Genomic DNA, 21,109 nt, shown 5'->3' with positions numbered 1-21,109 from the left:
GGAGAACACCTTGGAAAAAAAAAAGTGTGAACATCCAGCAGTGTAGCGAGCCTTCATTGGAACCACACGGACTGCATGGAGACACATGCACCTTCAGGGAGGCAAGGCGCAAGCCTAGGTCCAAACCTGATTGAAAAAATTCCAAGATCCTAGAAACTCGGAACACCTGAGGATCATAGTTTCTGGACTCACACCACTGAAAGTAAGTGCGCCACACCCTGTGGTAAATCCGTGCGGAAGCAGGCTTGCGTGCCCTGAGCATGGTACTAATAACCGAACCCGAGAACCCCCGAGACCTTAAGACGGCTGTCTCAAGAGCCACGCCGGCAAAAAGACAGCCGACCCAGATCTGGGTAAAGGCAGGGCCCTTGAGACAATAGGTCCTGATGCTGAAGAAGAAGGTACGGAGCGTCTATGGAGAGGCTCCTCAGATCGGAGTACTAAGGACGTCTGGGCCACGCTGGAGCCACCAGCACGAGCATGCCGCCGTCCTGCTTGAATTTGCAGGTCCCGAGGGAGCAGGGATATCGGAGGAAACAGATACGCCAGTTGAAACGTCCATTTCACCAATAGCGCGTCTACCAGACATGCGCCTGCGTCTCTTGTCCTTGACCCGTAAAACAGTCAACTTGTGATTGTGACGGGAGGCCATCAAGTCCAGCTCCGGCAGCCCCCGTCTGTCCACGAGTAGCTGAAACACCTCTGGGTGGAGCGACCAATTGAGGACTCAGGATTAAGACCGCCGAGATTGCTGGAATGTGGCACTCCGCCCAAGCAAGGATGCGAGACACCTCTGACATCGCAGCCCGACAGAGTTCCTCCCTGGTGGTTGATGTACGCCACCGTGGTGGCGTTGTCGGACTGAACTTGAACCGCTCTTCCTTGAAGAGCGGTGCCGGACGACTGCAGGGCCCTGTACACCGCCCGCAGTTCCAGGATATTGATGGGGAAGAAGTGCTTCTTCAGCAGTCCAACGTCCCTGGAGTGACAACGAGCCTGTCACTGCCCCCCAACCCCGGAGACTGGCATCTGTTGTAATCAGGACCCAGTCCGGGATCCAAAAGGGGCGGCCCTCGACCAGATGAGCTGTCTGAAGCCACCAAGCCAAAGACTGCCGAACATCCGGGGAAAGCACCAGCATCAAAGCGGATCCGGTGAGGTAACCCGTTCCATTCTGATAGAATCAGCCCCTGTAGTGGCCGGGAATGGAACTGGGCAAATTCCACCATGTCGAATGCCGACACATTGGACCCCAAAACTCTCATCGCCGAATGGACAAACAGGCGGAAACTGCTCAGGCAACTGTGTATCCACAGCTGTAGAGAGGAGACCTTATCCGGAGTCAGGAAGATGCTTTGCCGACGAGAATCTAGCAGGGCTCCCAAAATGAACCATCCGCTGTGATGGAATCAGGGAGGACTTTCTCCAATTTATCAACCACCCGTGCGCTTGCAGACAAGCGATCGTCAGGTGGAGATGTTCAAGCAGTACCTCCGGAGAACTCGCCAGCAAAAGGTCATCTAGATACGGCAGCAGCCGTACATTCTGGCTCCGAAGATGTGCGGCCATGATCGCTATCACTTTGGTGAATACCCTTGGTGCCGTGGAGAGGCCAAAGGGTAACGCCCAAAACTGATAGTGATGCTGTAGGATAGCGAACCTCAGATACCGCTGGTAAGAAGGTGCTATTAGAACATGGAGGTAGGCGTCCTGGATATCCAGGAACACCATGTAATCCCCAGGTTCCATCGCCAGATTTATGGAACATAATGTTTCCATCCTGATTTTGGGAACTCTGAGGAATTTGTTCAGAGACTTCAAATTGAGGATAGGGTGCTGAATACCATTGGGTTTCTGCACCAAAAACAGAGTAGAGTAGTACCCCGTCCCTTGTTGTTATTGAGGAACGGGAACAATGACCCCTGCTTTCAGTAAGTACTCTATAGCTTCCTGAATCTGCAAAGCTTTGGTTTTGTCCTGAGAAGGACTCGTGCAGAAAAACTGGTGTGGCGGTCTGTGCCGAAAAGACAGGACGTACCCCTGGGAGACCACTTCTCGAACCCAGACATCCGTGGTGGTATTGTACCAGCATTGGGCAAATTGAAGAAGTCGGCCTCCCACTCTGGGGTCCCCCAGTGGGAGGCCCGTTCCATCAGGCAGAAGGTTTCTCCTCCAGCTTGGAAGAAGGGCGCCTGGCACTCCAGGCCTGCTTCTTGGGCTTAGAGGCGGTCTTGGTCGCTGACTGCCTCGGGAATGACTGACCTTTGGCCTTAACCTGAACCCGAAAGGGCCGAAAAGCGGAGCTCCTCACCTTAGCAGGTGCTGAAGCCGAAGGAAGGCTGACTTGGATTTAGCCAGAGTAGCCACTATTTAAAAGGTAAGGCTCCAGGCCCTTTTTAGAGTCTGCGTCAGCTCTCCAGGACCGCAGCCACAAGGACCGACGAGCAGACACAGCTGCAGCCAAAACCCTAGAGGACAGCAGGCTGGCATCCAACGATGCTTCCCCAATATAGGAAGCCGCATCGCTCATCTGTCCTATTAATGCTCTCTGGATATCCGGAGCATCGTCTGGAAAAGTATCCTCTATAGCGTTGGCCCAGCTCTCAACGGCATTGGCCACCCAAGAGATGGCCATGGACGGACGGGCCATTGCCCCAGATAGAGGAGTAGATAGACTTTAAACAAGTCTCCACTTTCCTGTCCGTGGGATCCTTCAGATAAGAGATAGACGGCAAGGGCAATGTAGCGCTTTTAATTAAGCGGGTGATATGGGAAGCCACCGCCGGTGGGGTTTCCCATTTCCTGCAATGAGCCTCAGGAAGAGGATAATTGGACGCCAACAGTTTGTGGTTGGAATCTCTTACTGGGCGACTGCCAGGCCCCCGCCATATGATCCGTCAATTGGTCAGACAGGGGAAAAACATTTGAAGTTACCTTAGCCTTTTTACAATTAGGATACTTCGGCCTAGGAGCCGGTACATCCTCCTCTATGTGAAGGATGGCCCGCACCACCCTAACCGATGTCGGCACATTAATGGAGGACTTAGTCTCCACTTCCTGGGCCATGGCATCCGAGTCAGTGTCCTCATGTACTTCTCCGTCATCTGAAGACACGTCCGTGTCCGTTAACTGTGCAGCCAGTGAAGCCGTAACGGGGCGCATGGACACCTTTGAGGGCATGACACTTTGTAACATCGACTGAAAAGCCGAAGACGAGGCTGCCAGACTCTGAACAGAGTTGGAGAGTACATCCACCCTGGGTGGAGGAACCGCCTGATAAGGCACCATGGACTGCTGCGCCACTGAGGGAGACTGTACGTACACAGGCAACCCCGAATAAGGACCCACAGTCTGAGACTCGGGGGGAGACTGCAATAAATGCGGAACACCCGGGGAATGGGGGATGGTAGGCTGGGGCAACGCCCTAGTAGGGACTGCAGTCGGGACCGCTAAACGGTCCGCGATTGACGCCAGCACCTGCGTCAACATCGCCCAAGGAGGATCCTGCGATGTAGGGGGTTTAGAGGGGCCAGGCACCAGCTGGCACCGCCCGCACAGACCATCCTGTGATAAATCCTCCCCATCAACCCCTGCCGAACAGCGTCGGCAGGAAAACACCACAGGAGCCACGGAGAGCTCAATCTCCTCATCAGACATGACGCAATACATTTGCAATAGATATGTATCACCGAGAAGAGGTGAGGCGTATAACACTTGCGCACACTCCCAAGTATGCAACACAAACAGCCCACAAATGGTACTGAGTAGCACACCGCTGTATGTGACTGATCTCACAAATACTTTGATTTATATAAGTGAGGTACACAGAAAAAAGCCCCTCCCCGCCCAGATTCAGTGTCTGGGAGGGCTATAGCGCTGTGTACACTGTCCTTTAGCAGGGGAGAGGTACACAGGGGGACCGATCCACTTGTACCACCTGGGAGATCTGTGATGCTTGCCAAAAGAAGATGGCCGCCGGAGACCTCTGAGGAGGAGTGGCCGCAAGATAAGAGCAGCTCAGCGACGCCAGACCAGAGTAGAAAGGCGCACTGAGCTGAGGGGAGGAGCCGCTAGACAGGGAAGGCTGTCTCCCCTGGCTAGCAATTAACCCCAGGGTTGCCGGTTCCTGCAGCCAGCCTGTCACCCTGGTGGTCTAGCGGTCACGTGGGGTATGCCTCTTAGAGGGGGAGCCTGCCGCCGCTAGCGCCTCTGGTCTGTCCCCAGAGACCGGAGGCATCCGACTGCATTTTTAGTACCCGTGGGCCGCCGCACACTGCTTACCTGATCCCTGTCCCTTTGACTGCTGACGGAAGCGAGTCCCCAGAGCCAGGCTAATACAGACTCTGGGGTCCCGCCGCGATCCCCAGATCTGTACTGGCGTTGCGGTGCCAGCGGGGAATAGGAGTGGCAGCGTGGACGTCCTAAAGGACAGTCTGATGCTGCCGCTCTAAACAGTGTAAAACAAGAAAAAAATAAAAAAGCTTTTCTTCTTTAAAATAAGCTTAGGGGCTGCTCCTGCAGCCCCACTGCAAAAGGGTGACCCGACTCCGGCCGGGCACCAACTAAAACTGAGGTGCCTGTGGCTCGGAGGTGGGGTATAGAGGAGGATGGACCCAAGTGCATCGTGGGAGCAGCAAAAGCGTTAACTGCATGGTGCCCGTGAATCCAGATCCAGCTATACCACAAGGTCAACCCTGTGGACCCTGAAGTAGATATTACTTGTGTAATAAGTAACAAATGGGAAAATTGGTAAATAAAAGAGTTTGGTTTTTAAATGATTTCTGCATGAGAGGCTTACATAATACAAAGTAATTTACCACCTTTCCAATTGAGAGGTCCCGAGAACACAGGATGCTACAGGTGTAATTATTAATGAAGTCCTATTTCTGGAAGCAAGCATCAGTCGCCAGTGAGAGTGTTTGGGGCTGGGCCAGAGTCAATGGATGTAGATTATGGCCTGCTATGTGATACAGATGGAGATACATTTCTACATACTGCTTTTATTATCTTAGTCATCCCATTGATTTAAGCTGCTTGATTCGCACTTTTGAAATAAAGCTTTTTTATTTTATGCCATATAGCAGTTTTGCCATCTACATTCTAGAATCCAATAGCTTAGTATAAAAAACACTTAGGGGGAATCCAATTAGCTGTGGTAAATTAACGCAGCTAATTACCTCGCCCAGGGCTATCCAATTATCCCCGGAGTCAGCCTGAACCCGGCACTTATCGGGGTTTTTTTTATTCGGGACCTGATGTGTCCCGAAGAAAAATCCAGGATTATTGCTGTTTTTTTCACATGAAAAAAAAAGGCGAACACACACACACACGTCTGCGAGCTTATCGCGGCACCTATGTGTTTTCGGGAGAACTATCCCATTATTTTGACTGAAATAATAGGATAGGGTGAAAAAAAAACCATCGTCGAAGAATCCCCGTTTTTCGCCGATCGCGGAGATCAATTAGCGCCCGAACAATGTTCGGGGTCAATTGGATACCGCTCTCTATGTATAGGTATTTTATATTGCAGCTGTATTACTGTATGTACTCCTGATATGACTGAACAGGGATGTAGTCAGCGTCCCTGCAGACGGTCTAAATACGGGTGCCGGGATCCCGAAGGCAAGTGTTGGGGGATAGGGGAGGGTTAGGTTTAGGGTGCAGGGAGGTAAGGTTTAGGCACTGGGGGGGAGGTGAGGGTTTAGCACTATTGCACTGTGTTCCTTAAAAAGACTGCATAGCACTTTTAGGCTGTGCTCATTGAACTGCATTATATTCAGCGCCCTGTGGTTGCCAGTGGCCAGCCTGTATCACTTATCTTTCTCGAAAAACAAAACAAAAACCCACTGCTCATTCCTTTTAACCTTGTTAGAGCCCCCCCCCCAAACAGAGTAAAATCATTAAAAGCCTATTTGCAGCACACTATGAATATACATTTGCACAACAAAAGCACTGTATAATTCTATTGCTGACAGTGCAGATGCTAAATGACTCCTAGACTAGTACTGCAACTTTGGGGCATATTCGATTAGATGCGAAAAGTCCCGGACTTTTCGCAGTCATCACTGCTTTTCCATGCGGAAAAGTATCCCGCGCGCCCCTGCTTATCCCTGTATTCAATTAGAAATCGGCAAACATGGCATCCTGCGAAACACAAACAGGCAAAAAGTGCTGTCAGATTTGAGGAAATCAGCCTGATACCCCCCAAAAGATGCACTAACATTGGGAATAATGTAGATGCCCCCGAATAGCCCTGCTGAAGGTATTTGGGGTCCTTAAATGCTCTCATTAGCGTCTTTGTACAAGTGATGAAGAATAGCATTTAGGAGTTTTTTTTGGTGAAAATAACTAGTCCCAACAAATTTGGGGTACATGAAAATGGGTGCAAGGATGGTTAAAAATCGCAAAATTGCGGTTTTAAATAATGTGAGGAAAAAAAAAACCACACACACACACACCTTCAGCACGCAACTGCAATCGAATAAAAAAAAAAAAAACCTCCCCCATACTTGTAGACACCCCCAAAGTCTATTTAGCTAGTTTTTAAGTTTGTACCCCAACTTTGAACTTCTTCAAATTCATTTTTTGGCGTGTTCTTTTAATTTTATAGGATTTTTTTGATGCAGTTTACCTTTGGGGACCTGTCCTAAGGGTGCAGGGTGGTTTCCCCACCTTTGCACCCCAAAACCGCAATTCTGCACTTTTTTCCAAAGGCTATTCATAGGAGAAAAGTTTCCGCCAGGTACATTGCATTGTGTTTCCGCATCAGCGAAAAGTAACAATTGAATACGGGGATAAGTTTCCACTGGCAAAATGACGTCACCGGCGAAACTTTTTCACCACTAAATGAATATGGCCCTTTGTGTCTATTAAATCTTGGCTCAATGGCAGGAGTACTAAAGTTTGTGGACAGTGGGCCATAGCAGCAGGACATTGAGGACAAGTAACAGAACTTACTCATAAGGCATCTCCTTCAGATCACAGGTAATGTGAGCTGTGATATCATCGATGACTTTGTAATTGGTAGCATCAAGAGCAAAAAAGCAGTGCTGCTTGCTAATCAGGTGCTAGAGAAAAGTAAAAAGATAATCAATATCAGATGAAAAATATCCTTGCAGAGAACACATACTCTTTACTTACCTCACTAAGCTTGGTGTATGCCACCTGACAGCACTCACAGTACCCACTCTTTTCCCAGGCATGTGGTAGGTTACTCCACTCCACCTCATCTTGCTCACTGAAATCAGAAGGGTGCAAATATAAACCTCATTGTAAAGTAAAGGAGGGAGAGAGAGGGAGAGAGAGAGAGGGAGAGAGAGAGAGGGAGAGAGAGAGAGGGAGAGAGAGAGAGGGGGAGAGAGAGAGGGGGAGAGAGAGAGGGGGAGAGAGAGAGGGGGAGAGAGAGAGGGGGAGAGAGAGAGGGGGAGAGAGAGAGGGGGAGAGAGAGAGGGGGAGAGAGAGAGGGGGAGAGAGAGAGGGGGAGAGAGAGAGGGGGAGAGAGAGAGGGGGAGAGAGAGAGGGGGAGAGAGAGGGGGAGAGAGAGAGGGGGAGAGAGAGAGGGGGAGAGAGAGAGGGGGAGAGAGAGAGGGGGAGAGAGAGATTTTATAATAATGTTAATACAGTATTACTATTCTAATTTATTCATAAACCATTAGCCAATCACAAATTGGACTACAAAATAAGACACGCGTGACCATACCACATCTTTACATACCTAGAACATTTTATAAACAGATTTGTACATGGAAAATATCTAGAATTCATTATAGTATTTACCATAGGACATGTTGACAAGGTAAACGTTTGATAGGGATGAGGTCATAACCCCGACTGCTCCTGTTCCTTATCCCGACTGTGGGAATCCCGTAGGTAAGCAGTGGGGTTATGGGGAGGGTTCGCGTTAGGCACTAAGGGGGGAGGGTTAGGTTTAGGGTGCGGAGAGGGGGAGGTTAGGTTTAGGCAATAGATGGGAGGAAGAGGGTTAGGATACAGACAGACAGGTGTTGGTATCCTACCCTTTCAGGATGCCGGCGTCGGAATTCTGACCGCCGGCATCCCGTACCCAACCTGCTTGATTCTTTCTCCTTTGTCACCAATATAGCACACCAATGCTGCTTCAAGTGACACACTTCTGGGTTTAGTCATTGTTCAGAAAACACACAAGCTTTACTTGCAGGCAAATGTTCTTAATTTTGTATTCTCTAAAATTACCTTTGGCAAATGCAGCATTTATTGATTTTTGAACTTTGTCACTAGGAGATGCTCACCCATGGTCCCGCTCTTTAGGTGTACTGTAGTTGGTACAGGCAGTCTCAAACGGGCTCCTGTCTGAAGACATGAATGAAACCTCTGGGAAGCTGGTGAAGGAACACTGGAGAGGACGGAACTTTCTGTGAAGTTTAGATTAGACAATGTTAGAAAAATGTGTGCATAATAAATAGGAGAAGGTATGATAGAAAAGGAGATCAAGGTCATGAAGGTAATCGTAATCATACAATACTGGGCGGGATGGAACCTCCAGATTAGTCGGATTTAATATATTTACTCACCGGCTATGGTCCTCTATCTTTAGGAATGGGATCTTGAGTTTTGCTACTATGAAAAACAGAATAAAAGAATGTCTGAGCCTTTACGGGAATACACAAGAAAAGGTAGGCCAGAATAGGGAACAGTAGGACTTACCTTTTAGTCTGGTACAACCAGATCCCCTCTCCTAAAAATAAAATAAATTTTTTAAATTTTCTTCAATTAATCCTTTTTCTAAACATGACCTCATATTAGTCATGCTTTAGTGGGACTAGCTTACCACACATTTTACCTCCGTAATCTTATTTTTTCTTCTGTGTGTGGGAAGCTCCAAATAATCGAGAACCTCTGGGGAAGCACGGGTTAAGGTACAAAGACACAAAACAAATAGCACATCACAAATGCTGCTCTGCCAATCTGTAAACCGGTAACATTACCAGCAAGTTATTTCACTAGATGAGATGCATATAACACCATCTACAGGCTGCAATGGAACATTGCACACAGACAATGACTAATGTGGTCTGCCCCACATTTGACAGTTATAGGACACAGGAAGGGAAATGGATTCTAAACAATATAGCTATTATACAAAAATAAAACTTAACTCAATTTAAAATTTTATTGAAGGCAATGGCTGCTTTATTGAAAGAGGGTCAAGATCTGTGGGTTATAAGGCTGGAGAAAAGGATACCATCCACATGGAGGATACAAACGCCCCAAGAACAGGCACTGGTCAGCACACTGCTACACTCCTAGAAAACAGGAAAAAGGCACAGAGGTGAAGGGAGAGCAAGGTGGCACAGGTGATGGGAAGCAGCTCAGCTGAGGTGTTGGCAATAAAGAGCACAAGTTGTGTGGACTAGGACTGTAGAAGAACGAGTGTGAGCAAAGTAAGAGCACACATGGAATAAGCGTTGTTGCTGGCACACACACTAGACAATGGGTTGTCCGAAATGGATGACCGGGGATACATATCGGGCGCATCGTCTAGTGTGTATGGACTATTGCGCACTCTTGCGGGTCATTCATCACATCTTCTGATCGGCCTGCAAGCCAAATCAGAAGATATCCTGAACGACACCCTGCTACTGGATGTGGCCACTGAAAAATATATTGTGTGGTTGCACAATAAAGGAGAGTTGTGGTAAAACTTACCCTTGTTAACTCTCTTTCTTCAAAGTCCATAGGTTCCACAGGGAGACAATGGGGTGTAGGTGGTACTTGGAGAAACGGACACCAACAGCAAAGCTTTTTCTGTCCCAGAATGCTCCGCTTCTCCCCCTATACCTCACCCACAGCCTGAAGGCAACTCAGTATTGTCAACAAGCCCAAGGCAGGAGCAGGATAGGAGAGAAGGAAGACTGGTACACTGAAGAATCACACTCTCACACAGAGAAGGAAACAAGTGACCAAGAGAAAAAAAAACCCATAGAAGCCAGGTGTGTCAGGGCGGGTGCCCTGTGGACCCTATGGACTTCGAAGAAAGCATTAACAAAAAGGTAAGTTTTACCATACCTCTCCTTTTCTTCTTTAGGGTCCATAGGGAGACAATGGGGATGTGCCAAAGCAGTTGTTCAAGGGCAGGGACGCTCCTAAGCTGAGAGGAGAACCCGGCATCCAAAGAAAGCATCTTGAGAGACAAATGTACCAAAGACATAGAACCTAAGTAAGGTGTGGACAGAAGGCCATGGCGGGCTGCCCACGAGGGACCCACAGAGCGAGTAGAATGAGAGACCACCTTGGGAACGAGCCAGGGTGTGTTCGAAGAATAGCTCTGTCCTGATGAAAGATCAGAAATGGGGAGAGACAGGAGAGCACCCCTAAATCCGATACCCTACAGGCAGACACTATAGCCAAAAAAAAAAAAAGTCTTCTTCGCAGTGAGCCATTTGAAGTCTACAGAGTCCAGAGGTTCAAATGGGAGGTTCCTGAAGTGCATGGAGAACCACTGACAAATCCCACGGAGCCACAGTAGGGACAAAGGTAGGTTGTATATGGAGAACACCCTGCAGGAAGGTGTGAACATTTGGCAGTGGAGCAATTCTGCGCTGGAACCAGATGGACAGAGCAGAGACGTGCACTTTCAGAGAGGCCAAGCGGAGTCAGAGATCCAATCCAGCTTGAAGAAAGGCAAGGATTCTAGAGACCCTAAAAACCAGAGGGTCATAGGTTTCTGGTAGCACACCATTGGAAATATGTATGCCACACCCGGTGATAAATCTGGGCAGAGGCGGCTTACGTGCTCTGAGCATGGTCTGGAGAACAGAGTTAGAAAACCCTTTAGACCTTAGGAGGGATGTCTCAAGAGCCACGCCGGCAAAGACAGACAGGCCGGGTCCGGATGTAGACCGGTACCAACAGACAACAGGTCTGGTCGTTGAGGAAGTTGGAGAGGAGTGTCTAAGTAGACTTTGAAGATCGGAGTACCATGGCATCTGGGCCAAGCCAGAGCTACAAACAGGACAGTGCCCCCTTCTTGCTTGAACTTCTGAAGAACCTGAGGAAGAAGGGAGACTGAATGGAAGGTCCACTTCACTGACAATGCATCTACTAATGCTGCTTTGGGGTCCCCTAAGGCTGCTTTGGGGTCCCTTATCCTGGAACATTACACTGGAAGCTTGTGGTTGTGTCGTGAGGTCATGAGGTCCACGTCCAGTAGACACCATTTGTCCACCAGGAGCTGAAAGACTTCTGGCTGTAGAGACCACTCCCCTGCGTGCACGTTGTGACGGCTGAGGAATTCTGCTTCCCAATTGAGAATGCCCAGGATGAACACTGCGGAGATGGCATTTGGCCCATGTGAGAATGCGTGACACTTCAGCCATTGCTGACCAACTTAAAGTGCCTCCCTGGTGATTGAGGTAGGCCACTGCCGTGGCGTTGTCGGACTGTACTTGTACTGGCCTGCCCTGAAGAATATCCTGAGCCAGAGTGAGGGCTCTGTAGATGGCTCGGAGTTCTAGGACGTTGATTGGTAAGATCGCCTCAGCTGGTGTCCAGCGTCCTTGGAAGGAATGCTGGCCGGTCACTGCACCCCACCCGCGGAGGCTTGCGTCCGTGGTGAGAAGTACCTATTCCGGGATCCAAAAGGGGCGACCCTTGTTTAAGTGGGACGTCTGTAGCCACTAGGAGAGGGACAGATGAACCTCCGTAAAGATGGGCCAATGTCTGGGATCTGAAAATATGGGGCAGCCCATTCCACCTGGAGAGGATCAGGTGTTGTAGAGGCCTGGAGTGGAATTGAGCGAAGTCCACCATGTCGAAGGTAGATACCATGGATCCCAAGGTCTGCACTGCAAAGTGAATTGACACTCGGCGACTGGAGTAACCTGCGCACTCTGTGCTTTGATTTTGTCTGCTGTCAGGAACATTCTTTGAGCCTGAAAATCCAGGGAAGGCTCCTAGATGCACCATTCTTTGAGAAGGGGTCAGGGAAGACTTTTTCCAGTTGACCAGCCAGCCATGCGTTTGTAAAAAGGCAATGGTTACCTGTAGATGGTGGTGAAGGACCTCTGGAGAGCTTGCTAAGAAGCAAGAGATCGTCAGGCGAAAGCTTATCCTCAGATTTGGTTGTTGGACATCTAGTAGCCCAGGCCTAATTGGGTTTAGGCTAGGAGGTCCTTGCGGATGCTGAATGTCGTGAAAAGGACTGACCCTTCCCTTTTCCCTGAGGACGACATCCGAGGCCTTGTAGAAGATGCAGAAGGCAAGGTAGTCACAATCTTGTCCAATTCTGGGCCAAACAGGATTTGTCCAGAGTTAGGCAGAGACTCCAAGGCCTTTTTAGAGTCCGCGTCGGCCTTCCATGAACGAACCCAAATGATACAGCGGGCCACCACTGAAGTAGCAGATGCCCTGAAAGCTAGGAGACCAGTATCCAATGCTTCTGCTAAATAGGAGGCTGCATCCCTAATGAGCGAGATGTAGGACAACTGTTCCCGAAACGTATCAGAGGGACATGTGTCCTCTAGGGTATCTGCCCAGCTCTCAATGGCTTCTGCCACCCTGGCCATAGCCATGGCAGGACGAGTAATAGCTCCTGTAAGAGAATAAACAGATTTGAGGCAAGCTTCAATTCTTCTATCCGTTGTCTTCTTTAGGGAGGTTGCTGTATGGATAGGTAAGGTAGAGTTCTTAACCAAGCGTGTCACGTGGGAATCTACGGCTTTGGAAACTTACCATCTGGCGCACTCAGATACTGGAATAGGATAAAAAGAAACCAAGCGTTTAGGCAGCTGAAACTTTTTATTAGGCGTATTCCAAGCTTCACTTATTTGGTCAGAAAGCTGATCAGAGTGAGGAACTCCGGCAAAACTACCTTTTGTTGTTTAAAAAGCGGTTCCTTTGCCTTCGGGGTGGGCTCTGCATCTTCTATTTGAAGAATTGATTTAACAGCTCTCACTAGTGCAGGTATATTCAATTTAGATAATGGCACCTCCTCCCCCGAGTCAGAGAGGGAGAGGTCTGCATCTTCTGCCTCTCCAGATGATAACTCTGGATCTGAGAGCGGGGTAGACTGGGAAGATAGCACAGCACGCCTAGTAGCTTTACTGGGTAAGAGCCTCTTCTTTTGCAACATGAGTTGAAAAGCTAAAGAGGTAGCCGCCAAACTCTGCACTGAGGTAGAAAGTAGGTCTACCCAAGAAGGGGGCAAAGGAGGTAACATGAATTGCAGGGATTACCTGATGTGGCAATCACAAGGATTGCTAATTGGTCCGCAATCTTGTGAAAAGTTAGCCCAGGGGGGGTTCCTGAGGGGAGGCTGCAGGGTTGTCAGGCCAGGTCCAGTACAACAAGATGCACATAGACCATCTTGAAGTGAATCCTCTGGGGATAAACCTACCAAACAGGACTTACAGGAAACCAGGGTAGGAACAGTAGCCTGCTTGTTACTCTTGTTACCCATAATGACAATGTGTAAAAAGTTTTTGAGATTTTTGCAAATTAAAAAAGAAATCACATGTACTTAAGTATTCACAACCTTTGCTCAATACTTTGCTGATGCACCTTTGGCAGCAATTACAGCCTCAAGTATTTTTGAATATGATGCCACAAGCTTGGCACACCTATCTTTGGCCCATTCCTCTTTGCAGCACCGCTCAAGTTCCATCAGGTTGGATGGGAAGTGTCGGTGCACAGCCATTTTCAGATCTCTCCAGAGATGTTCAAATCGGACTCAAGTCTGGGCTCTGGCTGGGCCACTCAAAGACATTCACAGAGTTGTCCTGAAGCCACTCCTTTGATATCTTGGCTGTGTGCTTAGGTTTGTTGTCCTGCCGAAAGATGCAGACGTCCAGAGGACTGTCAAGAGCTGCTTGCTCTGTTACAGTAAAGTAAAATCTAATCATATAAATAGAACAGTGGGTCGGCTTTTAAGCAGCCTAAGCTTTATCGATGAACCAGCTGCTGCCAGACACAAACGAAACGGAGTTGCCTTCAGACTGTGGGCGGGGTATAGAGGGGGGGGGGGGGTGGGGGAGGACTGGAGCATCCTGGGATAGAAAAAGCTTTTGCCGTTGGTGTCCGGTCCTCCAAGTACCACCTACACCCCATGTCTCCCTGTGGAGCCCAATGGACCCTGAAGAAGGGATATCGTTTAGCGTGTACGGTCAACCGACATATTGTTCAGTCGGTCGCGCAGTTGGCCACGATCCAGGATTGTGTAGTGTGTACCCAGCTTAAGATGTGCAAAAGTAAAGTAGTCAAGTACTGAGGGAATAGAGTGAAGAAAAGAAAGAAGAGAAAAGGTATAATGGGGTCAGGGGGAGAGAGAGTGGGGAAGAATAACCGAAAATGAGAAAACAGGAGAGTAAAGAGGAAGAAAACAAGGTAATATAGGCTGGACCAAGAATATAAGATCCAGCCCATATTACACCCCCGCCCCAAACAACAGCCCTCAAAATCCAATAAACACAGTCTTCCTAAACTATCCACTGGCTCTATATACTAGATTTTGCAGAAAACCTTTTGCCAGTATACCTGATTTTGGATGACTTTCTTCAATAATTGCTTCCCACGGCTACATGGAACTGGCTATGGGAGAGAGGGAAGCAACATTATTCATGTACTTGTGCATATGTGGTAATAAAGAAAATGACTGTATGACAGATTTATCATTCCTACGTTACTCCCCCTTACCGCCATCTTTTCTGCAGTCTGGGTTGGCAAGCACGCCCCTCTTTTATCTCCTGAGCGCCCATTAGCAATGCCTGCAGGCTCTCGGCTTCTCGTCACCACATAATTGACATCTTTGCTTAAGAATCCCTCAATGATCTTTGAGGAAAGAAGCACAGATAGGGCTTTAAATAGTGGAAAACAGAAATAGAAATCTTACTTCCAAGCTAGTTTATCTCAGGGTTCAATGTGAACAGCCATACAGAAATGGTGAAATTTGTTGATACCCTTCCATGAAACCCCAGATTTTTCTCTGAAATAACCTCCTTGAAGAAGGCAGAACCCCTGCCGAAACGCGTTGGAGACCCCCTCACCCTACAATCCATTACCACGGCTTGCCTCCACTGACGCTCCTCATCCCCACGGGGACCTCCGGTGGCTACAGCTGTCCCAAGTCCTCTGCCGCCATCACAATACCCTGACCCACCCTGCAACTAGCACAGCACCCCTAAGAGTGCAACTCATCCAGCCCGTCCCGGGCAGTCCACCCCCTGCCACGGCAGTGATTCACCACCCAACCTTCGGCTCCCACACCCCGCTTCAGTGACCCGGCAATAGCAGCAGAATCCGCAACCCACTAACACCACCCGATCGCCGGCTTCCACAGACAAGGTGTTCTTTCTGATCAGCAGCAACCCATTTCTGCAATCCCAGCAGCTCCAACCATACAGCACAGATCTGCAGCAACGTCACACCTCCACGGCCGCACCAGCCAAAGGCCAAATCCTACCGGTAGGTATCAGACTCCGAGACTCTGACAAACAAGCCGGACGCAGCCAGGTTGATCACCCCCACCCATTACACATTCTGCTGCCCCCTCATCTCCACCCTCCCACCGCCTGAGACTCCACAAGACTGTTGACCAAAGGTCCAGCAGGGGCAACGTGCCGGTCTATTGAACTGCACGGAAAGGAGCCCCCTGAAAGGGTCGACCCACCTCCCCAGTCTCACTCCCCTACCCACCACCACACCATTCCTGTGCCCGGGACCACACAGGAGAAGCATTGTGACTACTCCAATAAATCATTTGATCTCATCAGTGTCCACCTCTCTTTTTCTCACGCCTCACCCCTCCCCACACATATAATCCAAGATACCCACACAACCACTGCACCCACAGGGCGAGCGCACTTTCCAACCCCCACTTTATCAAAGTTACCACGCAGGACCTGGTACTCCTACGATTAGGAAAGCGCAGCACCCCTACCACACATCAGCCACCCCATCTGCCCATACAGTAGAGCGCAGTCCAACCAAACCATTACCAACTTGAAAAAGTGACAAGTCATTGGCATCCACCATTGTTCATTCCGTAATTAATATAAATCAGATTTTGCATTTGATTTTTGATTCAACAGAATATTTTAAACAAATGAAAACGGTATGGACAACAATTATGGCACCCATTAAATAGTGTTTTGGGCCAAGATCCTATTGAAGGACCAAGGATATGAAATATTAGGAGACTGTTATTCGATTGACCTGCGTCAGAGAGCTCTCCAACACTGGGCAATATGTTTCGCTTCAAAATGCATTGACAGTCTTGAGATTCAAGGCACCCCTTGCCTGACACAATAAAGCAGCCCCAAAACATAAGCAAGTCTCCTCCATGTTTCACAGTAGATAGTGTCTTTTCTTGGAAAGCTTACATTTTTTGTTTGTGAACATAGGGCCTGATTCAGAGGCGCTCAAAAAAAGCGAGCGCTCGCTCTGAAAAGGACGGGCGCTGGTTTTCTAGTTGCGGCCTCTTGCATAGCTGTGGGTGACCACCCACAGCTATTGCGAGCGGCCAGGATGATGGTCGCGATGGTCAAGACCATCAGGCTTGCGACGAGACCCTTGTGGTAGGGTCTCGTGGCCGCAAGCCCCAGAGAGCCTCTGGCTCTAATAGAGCCGGAAGCTCTCTCACTGGTATCACTGGTGAGGTCAGTGGGGCCGCCCACAAACGGCAGGCGTTCGCTTGGGAACGCCTCCATTTGTGAAGCCACCCCCCCGGCCACGCCTAGTAAACGGGTCGAGCTGTCGATCAATCGACAGCTGCCCCTTTTGTAGTGAGCCACGGAGCGAGTGCTTTTTGCGCCACTGGGCCGCTTGCGAGTGGGTCTGAATCAGGCCCATAGAGCGGATGTGACTTCCCAGAAAGCTCCAGTTTTTACTCATCTGTCCATAGGACACACTCTGTGAAGCCATTCTGGCTTCTGTAGGTTGATTTTTTCAAAAGCTGAATCTTCCTAGGTCTCCTCCCATCAATCCCAAAATTGCTAAAAAAAATTACCGAATGGTGCAATAAAACACTGATATACCTTGGAATTCAGCTTGTATTATTAGCAGAGTGTAGGGTGACAACAGATAGTATTAGCAGAGTGTACTGTCAATATACATAGCAAATTGTGCTTGGTGCAGCAGTTCTCCAGATATGAAGTTAAACCCAGGTTAACTTTTATTGACCAATAAGCTGATGGTATAGTTTGTATAAGGCCAGTGTAGGTGCTAGTGGCAGTTAGTCCACACATCCTTTGCTTAACCAAACTGAAATCTGTCAGAAGAGCAAATAACATAAGACACAGGGATATCACAGGTGTAACAGAGGTAGGCAATCTGTGTGGAATATAGCAGCCTGGAGCTTAGGCTGATGCCGGGCATGAGCTGGGCGAATGCACTGTAAGAGGACAGCCACCAAGGTCCCTCTGTGTATTGCTGGTGGTATAGTGTACTGCTGGTTGTGGTTACTGGCATGTATTCTGGTGGGAGCCTCCAGACACTGGGCGCGGAGGGACGGCACGCATGCCAGAGGTTGGACTCTGGGGAGTAAAGATGCAAAGGGACGCCATGCATGCCAGAGGTCGGACTCCTCCTGATGGAGCTCTACACAGTCTACTGCACAACCAAACTCAGTGACTCTCCGGGACAGGCGCCATTTTATGCTGTGTGAGGAGGAGAGAGGAAGGAAGAAACCAAATGAGACTGAATGAATAGCCTATTTTTGGAGTGTGCACCTCCCCATTTGGTGAAGGAGGGATCTGAGTAAGAACCTTTACATACATAACACTAACGATTTGTGCATTGGGGTACACTCCTTTTCGATGATGCACAGGGAATTTTATGTGTGTGACTATAAAAGAAATGTATGATTTAAAGACATACTAACACCATGGAGTATCTGTTCTTTTTTCCCAGTTATCTGGTCTGAGATAAACGTGATTCAAAGAGAAAATTTCAAGGGAGGAAACTTCTTGTGTTTTTCTGGATCACATGATGAATAATCTCTGTTGGAGCCATATACAAGATTGAGTATATGTAACACCTGATTGAAGGACACAGGCTGTATGAAATATTAGGAGACTGTTATTAGATTGTCTTTCCTTTTATAGTTTTTGTCTAGCGCCATCCTCACGCAATATTCATTTGGCTTTTAGTATTGGAATGTTGAAAACTTGGTGGGTTTTCTGTGATATTGTGTAGGGGGGCTGCTGGTGGGCGCACTGTGGATATCAGATTATTTTATTGTTACATGCCATGTTTTGTTCAGTTTCCAGTTCCTGCTGGAGATGTTCTACTTCCCTGAGCTCCTTGCAACATTTTTGGTGGGATTGTCCCCTCCTTTCAAATTTCTGGTCTGACATCTCCATCTCCCAGCAAATTTTAGGCACTTCCGTTCCTACAGGTCCTGCATTCTGGCTACTTAACCACTCTTCAATCCCGGTGGCAAAGAAATCTTTGCTTTGCCACCTTAGTAACGCAGCTTGCGCTGTCAACCCAATGTTTCGGAAATCTACCAAACCCCCGACATGCACAGATTGGTTTCAAAACCTTAACTATTTTATGGCAATGGAAAATATTTTAAAGCTCCTCTTCAGATAAGGCTTCTGACTTTACCAGTACATTGTTTCCATGGTTGGAGTATAAATCCTCGGATGATTAAGAATTATATGTCTATCCCTCCTACCACTTAATTTCTCTCAGAAAATAATTCCCATTTTTCTTGTATCAGTTGATCCATTCCCTACTTTTCCTCTCACTCTCCCTTCTTTCTTTTCTAGTTTTTTCACTCCTCTTTGTTGCTTTTTTAGGTTTTTCTATAAAATATTTTTCATTTGATATGCAGTACATTATCGGTTTTATTTAGATTTCTGGATCACTTTTCTGAGCGGGTTCGGTTATGTTTTATTACAAAGTGTGAAATGTCTACATGCATATCTTAATAAAAACAGAAATTATATATATATCACACAAATATATCGACTTATGTCTTTGATTGACATATGACATAGTTCACAGATATATTTTGACATACACTTTCCTTATGTGAAACGATCAGGGTCTTTTCTATATAAAACTTCCAGACATGTCATGGGAATTTGCAGCAAGTATGCATGGACCTATTACATGTTCTGTGCTCAACAGAAAAAAAAAAAAGTTTTACTCACCCCACCCATCTTGTAAATAGCTTTAGCAAGGAGCTGGGTCTGCTTGTTGCGGGAAAGATCTAAGTAGAACAACTTTCCTTTAAAAATTATGTTTTTTCTTTTATCCAACTTTACACTCCTCTCCTGATGTAGATGCTGACCTGCAGACGTGAACACAAGGCTCTCATTCGAGTAGTTTATTATGTCATCTCCAAGTATTGTTTCCAAGGTTGGTTTAACCAGAACGCAAACAAATAAATAAAAAAACATTTAAACATTAGAGTCAGCATTAAAGGTTTCCCAGCACGGTACTATTGCATGCAAGTCCAACTCATAGTACTCTGCTGCACAATACTTTCTAAATGGAGGAATTCCTTTCAGGATAACCCCAAAACTATTACTGATTTGCAGCAATTTCTGAGAGATTTTAGGCAAATTTGGGTTTGGTAAAATTCTCATACTACCAGCTGCGACACCCTGACGTTACTGTTCTTGTTAGAGCAATGGGCATATACTCTCAGAATCCTTTTCTTTGAAGTTCCCCTTCATTCTAAATATGTAAATCAGAATTTGTTATTCACTAGAAACTTTTGTAGTGCATTTCATTTTCACCCAAGCCAGATGTATCCCTAATATTAAAATTAAAGATCTACTTATTTATCTCAAATCTTCAATTAAGCATATAGACACTACAAATAAAATATTATATTTTCAGAATACAGTGTAAGTGCAGATTTGGAAAAAGAAACAGTAAAAATATATAGTACTGTGCAAAAAATGCTTCAAAGAAAGAATGTTTTCAAAAATAGAAATGTTAAATAGTTTTAAATGCAAAGTGAATAAACAGAAGAGAAATCTCAATCAAATCAATATTTGGGTCAGGATTAATGGTGTCCTCAATGCTGAGAAATACAGGCAGGTACTTATCTTTCATGCAAAACCATCAAGTAGGCGTCTGATTGTCCTGCTGCAGAATAAATTTTTAGCCAATGACCCCAAACATACAGCCAATGTCTTTTGTACTGCCTAAAAAAAAAAAAAAAAAAAAAAAGGGCAAAAAGTGTGCCTGAAAATGAAAACTTTTTTTTTTTTTTTTTTTTTTAGGCGAATGCAGCATTGCATCTTTTGTAATAAAATTGCCTGAAAACCCGCATACACGATAGCGGAGAAAAGTGACACATTCGTGCGAAGGGTGCAAAAATGTAATGTTTTCGCGTCTAGTTGAATAGGCCCCTTAATCTGCTGCTAATTTCTTGTGTAGTAAAGCTTCAAAGACTATCTTTGCAGGCTTTTATCAGGTTTGGCTCTTTTGAGAGGGGAGGGGGAGGGGGAGGAATTGCAGGAAGAGACAATTTGCACCAAAAGAAGTGAGCTAGAAAGAGTGAAAACCCAATGGAAAAAATCCTACTATGTCCTGAGGTTTACTCAGGGTTGAACAATTGGAACCTCTTAATCCTTGTTGCCAGAGCATTTCCACTGCTCTCCACAGAGTGAAATGAAAAAACCAGGGCCAACATATACTGGTAATTGAGTCACAACACATGCGCAAGCCCCTTGTGAATGACCTCAAGGCTTCTTCCAATAGAAAATATTGGAGCTTGCAGTCAAGGAACTTCATGAACAAGCCCCCACCTTCTCCTGACATATGTGCAGGCAAGCCTTATAGAAGCCTTCACCTTTTCCTTACCATATGTGCAGGCAACCCTATAGAAAAAATAATGATTCCTGCACTCAGTATATGAGATCAGAAAAGAAGACATCTGGAAGAAGGAGAGAGGCTTTATCTACCTTCTAAAGGGGTTTTCCTTCCTTTTCTGTACAGAGTCAGCTGGTAGGTAGGAATAATCAATATGTGCTGCAATGTAATGGGAAAGATTTTATAATTTAAGACTTAAATATACAAGCAGTGTTCCCTGCCCTTATGGCAGTGTCCTTTCTGCACCCTGTGAAAACAAGCTGCCAAGTTCTGTCCCCACCCGTGGGCCCCAGTGTCTCGGGGG

The 21,109-nt window shown here is 47.2% G+C and overlaps 1 protein-coding gene across 6 annotated transcripts in view; it reads right to left on the bottom strand.

Annotated features, from left to right (window-relative positions):
• DBF4B (DBF4B-CDC7 kinase regulatory subunit) overlaps positions 1-21,109 on the bottom strand; it is a 33,817-nt gene that overhangs the window by 4,128 nt on the left and 8,580 nt on the right. The window contains exons 3-12 of one of the 6 annotated variants that reach the window (XM_088470731.1): positions 19,131-19,270; positions 14,668-14,802; positions 14,509-14,562; positions 9,221-9,281; positions 8,807-8,874; positions 8,683-8,713; positions 8,550-8,595; positions 8,268-8,390; positions 7,141-7,237; positions 6,958-7,067 (exon numbers count right to left, since the gene is read on the bottom strand). In XM_088470731.1, coding sequence (XP_088326857.1) covers positions 6,958-7,067; positions 7,141-7,237; positions 8,268-8,390; positions 8,550-8,595; positions 8,683-8,713; positions 8,807-8,874; positions 9,221-9,281; positions 14,509-14,562; positions 14,668-14,802; positions 19,131-19,270 — 865 coding nt within the window. Of the gene's footprint in view, positions 1-6,953; positions 7,068-7,140; positions 7,238-8,267; positions 8,391-8,549; positions 8,596-8,682; positions 8,714-8,806; positions 8,875-9,220; positions 9,282-14,508; positions 14,563-14,667; positions 14,803-19,130; positions 19,271-21,109 lie in introns of those variants that run through there. The other 5 variants (XM_088470732.1, XM_088470733.1, XM_088470734.1 and 2 more) reach the window with 5 other exon arrangements.

This window comes from Taudactylus pleione, unplaced genomic scaffold (genome assembly GCF_031769625.1).
Source record: "Taudactylus pleione unplaced genomic scaffold, aTauple2 ptg000102l, whole genome shotgun sequence".
NCBI lineage: Eukaryota > Metazoa > Chordata > Amphibia > Anura > Myobatrachidae > Taudactylus > Taudactylus pleione.
The sequence above is the reverse complement of the archived record's forward strand: the minus strand, read 5'-3'. Positions and strand labels throughout refer to the sequence as shown.